Raw genomic sequence first — 12,208 nt, forward strand, 5'->3', positions numbered from 1 at the left:
AAAAAAAACATTTAAAATAAGTAATAGTAGAAAATAATGTGAAAAGATGAAGCACCAGAGTATCATAAAGAAGAAATACGTTTGACAATATGAGAAAAGCAACTACTTATTTTAAAGCCTGAACTTTCATTGTTCTATAGGGGAAAAAAAGGACTACAAAAAGTAAGGTCAGAAGTTATAGCAAACATTTAACAATATTAAAATATCGGACTGTAACATAATAAATACGAATACTGAAACATGTACGCCTCACACGAAGAACACAAGGTGACCAGGCCATGCACCCAGCACAAACGCAATGACATAGGCAGAAGTCAGCTGTACACATCACTCAGATACATGACAAACTGTAACTCAAATGAGGATGTCTAGTAATTATTTGGCAGTTAGAGAACTTTTTGGAAATGAATTTGAAAAGTAATTTAAATTTGTATGTAGAAACTTAAAAATTAAACATCACATGTTTGATACCTTCTTTATAATACCTTCAGTTGGTCAGAGGCAGAAACATTGGGTATTTAAAATGTTCAGATTAATTATAAATTCTTTTATACTCAATAGTGTTAATCTAGTTCTCCCATTAACAAATGTTTTCAAAAACAAAATTCACGATATTGACCTTTGCCTTCTCTTGTTTTTATGTTCACCTCTTATAGTTAATAGGTATAAAACTAGCAACATTTGGGCAGTTGTTTGAAAGAGAAGAACTAAGGTATGTGTATAACCCTAACTTGAATAAGTGGCATTTTGAATTTAAAGTTTGATTATTCCTTTCAAGTATGAAAAACATCAGAGTGAGAGGTCAACCTGAACTTCTGTCCAGAAGGCCAGATGAAGACAAAGCTATGCATTTAAGAAGAGTTAAAAATGTCCAAAAGTATTTCTTAATTTTCTTTACATAGAAACTCTTGGTTTTACTATTTCCCAATTAAAAACATAAAATATAGAGACTCATATATACATACATAAGCATATAAATAAATATATTTGCATATATGTATATGTCCACATATACATATATACACATATATTTACAAAGATTGATGTGTTTTTGAATGGTAAAATACAGACAATCTATGCTTTATTTATATAGAGATTTATGACAAATATTCTTAAACTGGAAAATATTTATCAACTGATAATAAAATAGAAAACCTCTGTTTTAAAAGAAAATATTTCTTATTTGATTACAACTGTCATCATTAGGAACTAAGCATATTAAAAGTTGCTGTATTTGCTGGAAAATGAGAATTTCATGTGTGTTTTTGCAAAGCAAAGTTTCACATAAGCTTGCAAAAAGACCCTAGTGGGAGTGGTAACTCTTAGGTGACTCATTAGGTTGAAAACAGAGACAGTAAGTTTGCTTAGTGTATGGTAATTTTCATTTCCTTTCTTGTAGACACAGGCACCATGAATACCTAACATACCACCCATCAAAGCTCATCAGGAGTATATAATACATTACATGGTTTATTCAAACCCGTCCACAAAATGGCTATTTGCCAAAAACAAATATTTTCTACATTAGCTTTGGTTAGTGATCCTGTTCTCTTTGCAAGGCATCTTAGCTTGCAGCAATTGTTGAATAACCTATGGAAAAATGGTTGCAAAAGCAGTATGGTGACAACACAATGAAAAAAAGTTACAAGTCTTGGTTTGTGTTTTAAGTTGAAGGATTCTTCAACTTTTCATTTCCCACCTGTGTTCAGATCTGTCAGCTGTGATTAACAGTTGGGGGAAGAAAAAGCTGGTAATATTATTCACAGAGAAGCAATCTCTCTATGTCCACCTCTTCCCCTCATGTTTGTTCCTGGAAATGGAAAGGATTGTGTCCAGCATGAAGTCAAATAAGTAGATCACTGCAAGGCACGTGGGGTTGCTCTCCTTAAGTCTACACTTCAGTTGTTTAACAGAAAAGGGCATAGGTTCTATTTCCTGTCTGTACAACGTCGATGAGAGAAAACAAAGTGGTTTGACTCCACAACCAAGGGATTTTAACAGAGCCCCACTGAGCTGACTGCCTACTTAGAAAAATATAATCATACCAGTATGGTGTAGGGGAGAAGACTCTCTCTCTTTTTCCTTTTTTTTTTTTTCATTTTTTTTGATCCAGATAGGATAGAAACTGGGTTCTTATCTCTTACAAAGTGGGATGATGGGATGGCACTAGACAATCCCTCTTACCTATCCTCTTATCTTCATGATGAGGAGAACCAGACCCACTTCACTGAGTTGTGCACAACAGTGAGATGGGGTGCAAACTGTGCCTAGCACACCGTAGGTACTTAACTGTAATTAGTTCCCATTTTTTCTCTTTACTCCTTGTCATTTCCTTGCTTTAATCCAAGATATTGGGGTTTTCATCTGAGGCATAATTTATTTCCTGTGTTTGAACATAGAAATTAAAGATGTTAAAACAAATAAAGATGGTACTATCTGGTGTTCCTCAACCTCATTCTCTTGCAGGAGAGCCCCTTGGAAATCATTCTAAGCTATTCATGAAATCAAGGTTGACTAGGGAAATTGAATTCCTACATTATAACTATATCTTTGCCCCTCTACAATCCCTATTAGAAGCAAGGTATTTAAATATCTAAATAATGTTTCCAGATTAGTGCAGAGAAGCTGACACTATGCTGTGACCATGACACATGGTGGATTTGGCCTGGTGAGTGACGGCTGATGAAATGTCAGCAAGCAGAACTGTGGAGACTCGATGCTGGTGATAAAACATGGTTGTAGCAACAACAGCTGTGCCATCCTTTGGGGAGGGGAGGGTGGAAGCTTTGGGTAGTTGTTGAAAAAGAGAAAGAATTGGGCAAACTGAAAGGCTCAGAAGCACTCAGATGGTTTGGTCAGTTAGTTTTTGGTCAAATGAGTTCTGTTAACTATTAACATAACCACACTTGTGTTTAAGTTAATGAGACACATAGACATTTCTCTAAGAAGGGCAATAAGTCAAGCCAGTCAGTGGAAAACTGTGAAGTACCCAATAACACAGCCCTCTAAGGAAAAATTCAGGGCTGATAAGGACCCTAAGGTGCCCCATCCGAAGGTTTCTTATTAGAAGTACCAGAAGACCTTGAGGCATTTGTATCTTTACTACAGTCTTCTGAAAACAAAATTTAGAGGGCAATGCTAAAAAAATCTTGGTAGTAGATTTCAAAATTAGTCAAAACTGTTAAGCTTAGGCCTATAAAACTCTTAACTAGTGATTAGTATTTTTGTGTCGTAGAATAACTGAGCAAATATATGCTAAAAGTTGTTTTTAAAATTCTACCCAAGAACAACTATGTGATATATGAAAACAACCCTTTGTTATATTGACAATATATATTCAAATATATCTTCATATAGTGCATACGTCAAGGTAAAGTCAGGATGAGCATACACTGAACAGACCTTAAGAAGGTTTTCTGAGAAAAACATTCAAATTTCTTCTGCTCTTATACCCAAAGTGAAGTGTATCCAAAACATAATTCATCCTTTTATGATGAGAGGTGGAGTTTTTGGTATAACAATAGAGTCTTTAGACTGGGGGACAATAAACCTGCAACATTTTTGTGAAGAATTGCATGAAGCACTCAGCATATTCAGTTCGGTTGGCAGTTCAGTAAGGCGTCTGGCAACTACCTTGTGTTTTATGCCCTGCATGGCTCTGTGTGGAGAGAGTTATCTCATAATCTAGTCATTCTCTGATCTCATCTGCAATGTCAATTATTTGTAAAATGCACCCCAAATATGATGTAAAAAAGTAAAATTTTCCCCCTTCTGATTCTTGTTTATTGGTCTGCTCTTGTGGAATTAACTGGGAATTAAAAATGAACTTTAAATTGGAAGGCAGAACTAAAAATGCTCAGGTTTATCATCAGCTCAGCTGAACAAAGGTGGGTGTTTTTGTTGTTGTTGTTGTTGTTTTGCTTTTCTTTTTTTTAGATATTAACAGGCATATAGTATGATTACCCTCCAGGACTGAACTCAGGCAAAATGGTGTGTGTGTCTCTTTCAGAGAAATGCTGTGGCACAGATTTGTTCAGGCCAGTGCTCTGGGGCAAGAGATTGAGCCTTGTCTCTGGAGATTCACGTTCTAATCCTGATTCTCTCACTAACCAGCCTGGGATTTCAGACAAGTAACAAGTCTTCTAGGTATCAATTTTCTTATCAGAATGAATGTAAAGGATATCAGGATTTCTAAGATCTTCTCTGATATGCCTAAGTGTTCACATGCCTAAGATTAGGGGCTCAGTTCAAATCAAAGGAATATTTGACGTGCCCCCAGTGTTATCATTAGCTCCTTATCTGAGGCTTTATTATCCTCCATTATTTTTGCCAGGTCTAAAGCGTTTTCTTACCCTTTTTCCTGAAGACTGCTTACCTCATTTTCTTCCCCTTATATTGTTTTCTTCACTTTATTTCCTTTTTAAAATCTTTAGAGCCCATTTTTAGCATATTTATCCCCTAAATGCTGCTAAATTTAAGGCAGTATTTTATTTAAAGAACCTTAATATTTTTGCATGCCCTATTTCTCTTTCATTTCAACTCCTCTTACTTGATCCTGCATTAGTGTGTTCAGTGATTAAATGTATTTCGGGTTACTACAATGTGTTGTGATCAAGCCTCTTTTACTTTGCCATTTTTGTTTCCTTTTTAATATTCACGTGAATCTACAAAGTTAAGTGTAGTTTTAAAAGCACAAAATAAACTGAAGCAATGTCCACATCTAGATGGAATAAGTATTTGACTCCCCACTTAAACAATTTTCCATTGACTCATCTTGGTAAAAAGCACTATGTAGTAGTGTAGATCAAATGCTGCCGTCAAGGAGTATGATATCAATACTATCTCAGACTGTAAGGTAAACTTGCATGTAGTCTGGGGAGTTTCGCCAAGTGATAGCTGTGTGTTTATGCGGTCTTCCAGCCATTGAAACTAATCTTTTTTTTTTATGAAAAAATAGTAAATAAAGGACCAGTTTCTCACTGGTTTTAACCTACTTTGGGGCCAAAAGAGCTGGTTATTACCCAACACAGTCATTATGATTATGATTGTACTTCCCCAAGTACTTCTGTCTTTATTTGCGGGTGCTTGGTGGGTTGCTTGGGGAAACTTAAAGGCTGATACTAGCCCAGGGCAGGAAGCAGGCAGTTCAAAAGGGTTCCTGGTGCCGAAGAAGGACTCCAATTCAATGTAGGACTGTTTCCCTGAGTTAACATTTGGTATCTCAAATATGATTTTTAAAAATCTTCCATTCAAGTGTTATTCATTTTGAAAATTTAAATTACCGTGGAGAAACATAGTCACTGAGTTCACTATCTTTTTCACAGTGTTTGATGGCCTCACTAGACAAAAACATCAATTCCTCTTCAGTCTTCAAAATACTTTTCAAATTTCCACTTTTGATATGGCTTCTTTGGGTCACAAGGAGCAACTTTCAGGGTCTTCTGAGAAAAATTTCCTTCCAAGCATAATAGCTGATGATAGTTTGCAAAAACAATGTGATTTACCTGCAGAGAAAGAGGATCTGGGAATGAGCCATAGACTGAATTTGACCAGTGAGATGTAAAGAAATGGAAACCAATAAAAAATAGGTATTTACATTTTTGATCATTTAGGAATTATCCTAACTAAATTAATAACATAAACACAGGCTTTAGACACTATTAATTTTGTCTCTCTCTCAAGCTAAGTTCTCATACATCAAAGATGAATTTTCTGATCATATGGCTGATTACTATATTATTTAAAGAAAATATTACCAGATGGCATTTGCTATATTTGATGGATGATGGCCCATCACTGATGGTAGGAAAGAAAAAAACACATAACATGACAAATAGTGAGTTAGTTCATTTCTTAATTAAATCCATGCCTTAGAATGCAAATTTGAAATACAAAGTGCTAGAAAAAATGATATATTTAATTCACAAGCTCCCCACCATAATCCCTGAGTACATAATGCCTAATGTCCAGAAAATTCAGATGTAATTAGGAAAACGATCAAAGGTACTTCAGGGTTCTATTATTGCTTAATATTTATTGATATGCTAGGAATATCAATAATCTACTTAGAACTTGCTCATGGCTTTATAATTTTTTTTACCTATCATACTTCTCAATTATGCAGGACTATGACAAAAATAATTTTAAATATATATATGTATATTATGTAATACTTTGTAGTAGACCATCCTGAGTGGCGTGGGCCCAGCCCCCAGTGGCAAACATTTACTGCAAAGTAACTTCCTAAAAACCATGCTAAACCTTCCAAGGATGAGTGTAACCAGTTCAACTACTTTTGCCTTTTCATTTGCAAATATCCCTCTTCTGTGATGTGATTAGCAGCATTGGCTCCTTTGTTTTCTGTAAAAGGTAACTACCTAAGCGAACCTGTGTATTGTAAATGAGGACCATCATGTAATGGGTGGAGAAACCCAATAAAGGGCTGTCATGGTGGAGGCCAAGGCTTTTGCTCCTTTTGAGAGAAAAGCCATGCTGTCCCTTTTCCTCCACTGGACTCAGGGTCCGTGTGAATGTCTCATGTCATCCATAATGATGTGGACACTGCGAGGCAGTGTCTGCATCAATACTTAAAAAATATTATCAAATGGGGGGCTTAATAATAATTTATTTTACAGATACTCCTACAAAAAATATGTTAGAAAAAAATAGACCTCTGGTAAAATCATTCTAAATGCTTTTATCTACTGGAGCATTTGGGATGTAACTGAGATTTAACTTAGATTACCAAGTGTGACCTCTCCACTTATAGGGTGCCCCCTGTACTATCATGGGCATCACCTGAGAGTTAGTTGGGAATGCTGAGTCTCAGTCCCGCCATGGACATATTGAATGAGAATCCGCATCATAGCAAACTCCCTTATGGAACTTTGAACATATAGTGTTTATATAAGCTCAAGGTTTTTGTGAAGGAGTTAGACTTGAGCAAAATTATTCTGAATTATCTACAATATTCTGCTGGTGGATTGTAAAGAGGTAACTAAATAACTGGTCCCCAGCCCAAAGACACTTGCTGTGAGAACTAGTGGTAGAGAGGTTTTATATTTCCCAAATCCTAGAAGCCACCCATGAAACTATTCACTTTTATGTGGCCATAACCTGAAGCATTTGGGAAAGGCTCACCTAGAGAAGATCTTTTAAATGCTGATTAATAAATGTATAACTTGAATAACTCATTGGTATCCAGAGTCAAGCTTACTATTACTATTCCTCCTTCCATGAAGCTCCTAACTCCTAATGCTTTCTGAAAGGAGAGAGATGCTCCTGCCATTCATAGTCTTATTTCCACTTCTTTTGTCTTTTAAGACTTTCATGTCTTGGGGGACTTAGAAGTTTAAGTATGAAAACTACCAAAATACTGAAAAAAGAATGACAGCTTTCAAGATACTCATCTCCACGACATCTAGCAGCATGAGAAGGGGAAACTAAGGCGGAAGGTAGCTATATACTGTGTTATAAGTCACAGTCACAAACAAGGTAGCAGAATAGCTGTCTAATTTCTGCCATCTTAATTAAATCACCTTCTTTACAAATTGGCTTACCGTTTCAGGAGGCTGAAATTAAACTTATATAAAAATCAGTTAGCTCTGGCCAGGTGACTCAGTTGATTGGAGTGTAATCCCACGCACCAAAAGGTTGAGGGTTCAATCCCCAGTCAGGGCATATACCTAGGTTGCAGGTTTGATCCCGGGGCATGTATGCGGAGTATCTGATCTACATGTCTCCTTTCTCACAATGATGTCTCTCTCGCTCTCTCTTTCTCTCACTTTCTCTTTCTCCCCTTCTATCTAAAATCAATGAACATATTCTTGGGTGGGAATTCAAAAATAAAATTAATCAGCTAATAAGCCTGAAGTTTCTCAGTGGGGCCAACCCAGTTGGTAAATAGCCCTATGTGACTTAAGGATGGCCTGCTTCTAAATATTTTCTCACCAGCCTAAAATATTTCTATTTTCAGATTCACTTCTGGAGATAAGGATTTTGTTTTCCTTCCTATATTCTCTCTCTCTTTTTCTTTTTCCTTTTCTTCTTTCTCTCCCCCCCCCCCACCCCTCTTTTTCTTGCTCCCTTCCTCCTTTGGCACAGAGTTAGGGAAGCAAGAGGTAAGATGTAATTTATTTGGTACGTATTTATAGAGTTTTCCAACACTATAAAACATAAAAATAGTAGTTTATACACTCATAATTCCTCATTTTTTAAAATAATAATAACTATTGTCACTAAAGTGAAAAAATTCTTTAGGAGGGATTAAAATGTAACAGAGAACATCTAAATGGAGATAAACTGGAGAATGTGTGGCTCAGGCCCTGATTTGGATCCTGGGCAGGAAAGAAAATATCCTGAAGAGAGTAGTCACTGGCTATGATATCAAAAGGAATGGAGGTACTCCAAGTAAAACAGCGTGCTTACTTTGGGGCCAGCCCTGAGCAAAATGATGGTCTCCATATCTCACTGCGTTTAGTGGATTTGGTGGCTATCTCCTACTGAGATAGTGGAGAATTTGAGAAGGCAGGCCTGACAGTATTTCTGCCACTCCAAGATCCTACATGAATGCGTCTGACTTTGTACCCTGTTAAAATAGAATTGGGAAAGGCTGAGAGGATTTTGTATGAATAGGGTATTACAGGGGTATTCTGGTAAATATTAATCACTGCACCTCTGGAAAAATACCCCCTGACTTGTAGCATGGATATAAATACTCCCATCATGGGTGCTTTCAAGTTACCAAAGCAGTATCACTGCATGTGCGCTTGGTAAGCAGGTAGGAGCTGACTCCAGCACCCCCAGAGAGCCCAGGCCTCTGGAAACTGAGTGCATGAAATGTGTTCCTGTTGGCAAGAGGCAGAATGTGCATTCAGATGCATACTGAAATGCAGGGCTTATGGGGAGCACACCACTTCTTGCTTTCCCCATATACTCTCCCAATAAGGCTTTCTGGTAAACAGTGCAAACCCATTCTCACCTATAAGCCTGCCTTTTGACATTGTTAACTGACTGAAGCAAATGGCTTTTAGAACCAGATCATGAGAACTACATAACCAACAAAACCTGGTGACTACTATTTAAAATAACTGATTTTAAATAAATTTGTAAAAGAAAAAAAGAATTTGATGATTTACAAAAAATGTGTTTATCTCTCTGTAAGAACTTTTACATTGCCTTTGTTGTCACATATTCTCTTGTGTCAGATTTCCTTTAAAGTTGGATTTGTGGTAAAGAAGGGATACAAAGATTGTGCTTACCAGACCCGAATGAAAGACAGATGTTGACTTATGCAGCCATTTCAGCCCTTTGTTTCTGTTGTCACAAGGGTGCAGCCTCAGGGCTCCCTTATCAGGGACGGGAGCCAAGCACCATTCTTCGTGTTTGATGAGTCTTAACCAGGTGTAATTAAATTGTTGTAGCTGTGGAAGAAGTGAGTAAGAGAAAAGTCACTTCAAGCAGAAAACACAAGTTCGTTAGTTAGTTGCAATAATTCAACTTAGTACAGTTAGTACATTCATGTACATAAGTGTCATTTCAGGTGCTCTGAGTCCCAGACAACACTGGTGCTTGAAGTACTGGAGCATGCAAGCACCACAGGATTATGGCCTTGAGCCACTGGGGCTAGGGAGATCTAAGGGAGATCTAAGTCACAGCTCTAAATCACCTTGGCAGGAATTACTACGTTTCTTTGTTTAATACTATCTAGACAATTGGACTCTTAGAAGGATTGTTAAGAATATTCCTTATGCTTCCCTGCACAAGGGGTCAACAGGTTGCTGCTGTGTGAGTGCCCCCAGTTCATAGAAACTGCTCTTGAAGAAGTCTGGTTTTGGGGAGTCACCAAGGTCTAAAATAAAAACTGATTCAGGAAATAGAAGCAATTTTCAATTTCCACATATTTTCTCCAGTTTTCTACAACCTAGTACTATCTGCCTGTTTGATATACTATAAGGCTCTGGGCCTGTGGGAAATTGTTTTACACCAATGTAAACATATTAGGGAAAAATAGGCTGCCGGTAAAACCATCCTAAATGTTTTTATCTACTGAAGTATTTGGGATATAGCTGATATTTAACTTAGATTACCAAGTGTCCAGGTGTGACCTCTGCACTGACAGGGTGCCCCCTGGACCATCAGCGTCATTACCTGGGAGCTAGTTGGGAATGCTACGTTTCAGCTCTGCCATGGACATTTTGAATCAGAATCCGTATTGTAACAAACTCCTTGGGTGATTTGTGGGCACATTAATTTTGAGAATGTGGAAGAAAATGGGGTTTTATGGAAAATAACTTTGCAGGGTGGTCTGATCATAAATTCCCCACTGGGCAGATCATGGTGGATATTCACCCCTGTCCATTTTTCTGTTAACACACCTTTGAGATATTCCTTTAAAGACCCTTTCTTCTAAATGTGACCACTGTTTCAGACCTCTGTTTCTAAGGTGTGAGAGCACATGATTTGAACTATCCTGTAATCCAATCCCCTCTGTGCTTTCTCCCACATATAATCTTCCTCACATATCCCCCTTAATCCCAAATTCATAAAAGAAACTGCAAAATGGTTATTCTCTGGAGCATTTGAGATCTTACTCCCTGGCATATGCCATCAGTTTGGCTCAAATAAAGTCATAAAAATTCTCTATAGGTTTGGATATTACTTACATTGACAAGAAGCATGGACATATGTCATAATACAAGGAAGCTATGTAGCTACTAAGAGAAGCTGGATAGTACCTTGCAAAGGGACATCTTGATTGGTTGAAAAGTTAACTAAAGACTTTTTAGGTAAGATGAAATATGGGGCTTGATGTTTCAATCCTAGGGTTTTATAGCTTTTGCACTTTTTTTTTGATAAATGCTGTAGTCATGGGCTTGATATTAAGTCTCATTAATTCTGGCAAAAATAAGTTAATTTCCACCTTTTCTTTTTGTTAATTTACAAAAGGTAAAGTTCCTTTACCTTTTATTACTCAAACAAACCACAAGAAGCAGGAGGTGAAAAAAAAGTTACAAGACAAAAAGGGAGATGGGCATTTAGGGGAGGCAGAGGATGCATAATTCATACCTTTTCCTCTTAGCATCCGCCTGAGAGACTCACTGGTTATTGAGACCAGACTTTGGGTTTTCAGATAAAATACTGATTAATCAATCAGACCCAGAAAGTCACTAAGTGATGAGTCTTGAAGGATTGCATTATTTAATATTTTGTTTTCATATAATTTGGACTAATTGTTGTTTTTGTTTTACAATGTGCGAATTATTTCCTCTTTGAATCATTAATACTCACAAGTTATTTCTTTTAGTTGATTTTGACACTTCTTTTTCATGTCTCCTTGTCTTTCCCAATTAAGAAAGAGTTCCCTTAGCTGCATGTTTATAATCCATAGCTGGATTATAACTACAGAGATGACAAAAATGCATTTTCTTCTAATAGCAGCTTAAGAGGTAGAGATACGATGTGCTTGAAAATAAAAGCAGTATCTCTAAGTCAAATCAAAGCAGTAAGTTTCAGCAAGCCTATATTATCATCTTACAAATAATTTCTCTAACAGAGTCACGTACACTTTTGGGGGACTGACTTCTACTGATGAATCAATATTCTTGTGAGTTCTATTTGGCACCCAAACCAGAAACTGGCCAGGGGACTTACTTCTACTGATGAATCAATGTTCTTGTGAGTTCTGTTTGGCACCCAAACCAGAAACTGTTCCCACAGAACAAGAATGGATAGGGACCACGTGATGGAGAGGAAGGTGCCGTCTCCTGGAGCGGTGGAGTCCCTGCTCTCTTCTCCCTCTCCCAACCACCGGGCTTGAGTCTGTGGGAGTCTGCTGTAGGATTTTCCACCATGGGTCAAGAATTTTGTGATTTACATTATTTTCTTAAGATATAAAATAATGAGGGCAGGGGATAGAAGTAGAGAATGAAATTGCTCCCTGAGATTAATTCTTTAAAAATATGTCCTTTTTTTATTACTTTATCTTTATATGTAATATGTTATTTTTCACTTTTTTGTTTCTGTTATAGTAGTAAACATTTGTGGAGCATTAAATGTTAGGTATTATTCTACATCCTTCAAAATATTGCCTAATGCAATCCTCACACTAGCTTTAGGGTAGGCATTCTTGTCACTGCCATTTAGCCAGGGGTTAAGAGACTTACACAATTAACACTCTTTGCAAGTGATGGAGCCAGAAACTGTGTTC

The 12,208-nt window shown here is 37.0% G+C and overlaps 1 protein-coding gene across 2 annotated transcripts in view; it reads right to left on the reverse strand.

The window, feature by feature from the left end:
* Positions 1 to 4,620: 4,620 nt before the first annotated feature.
* GALNT5 (polypeptide N-acetylgalactosaminyltransferase 5) overlaps positions 4,621 to 12,208 on the reverse strand; it is a 38,209-nt gene continuing 30,621 nt past the window's right edge. For both annotated transcript variants that reach the window (XM_045853693.1, XM_045853621.1), the window contains 2 exons: positions 9,261 to 9,422; positions 4,621 to 5,504 (listed from right to left, as the gene is read on the reverse strand). In XM_045853693.1, coding sequence (XP_045709649.1) covers positions 5,364 to 5,504; positions 9,261 to 9,422 — 303 coding nt within the window. In that variant the 3' untranslated portion in view covers positions 4,621 to 5,363. The remainder of the gene's footprint in view (positions 5,505 to 9,260; positions 9,423 to 12,208) is intronic.

This window comes from Phyllostomus hastatus, unplaced genomic scaffold (assembly GCF_019186645.2).
Source record: "Phyllostomus hastatus isolate PE091 unplaced genomic scaffold, TTU_PhHast_1.1 phas_contig_1, whole genome shotgun sequence".
Taxonomy (NCBI): Eukaryota; Metazoa; Chordata; class Mammalia; order Chiroptera; family Phyllostomidae; genus Phyllostomus; species Phyllostomus hastatus.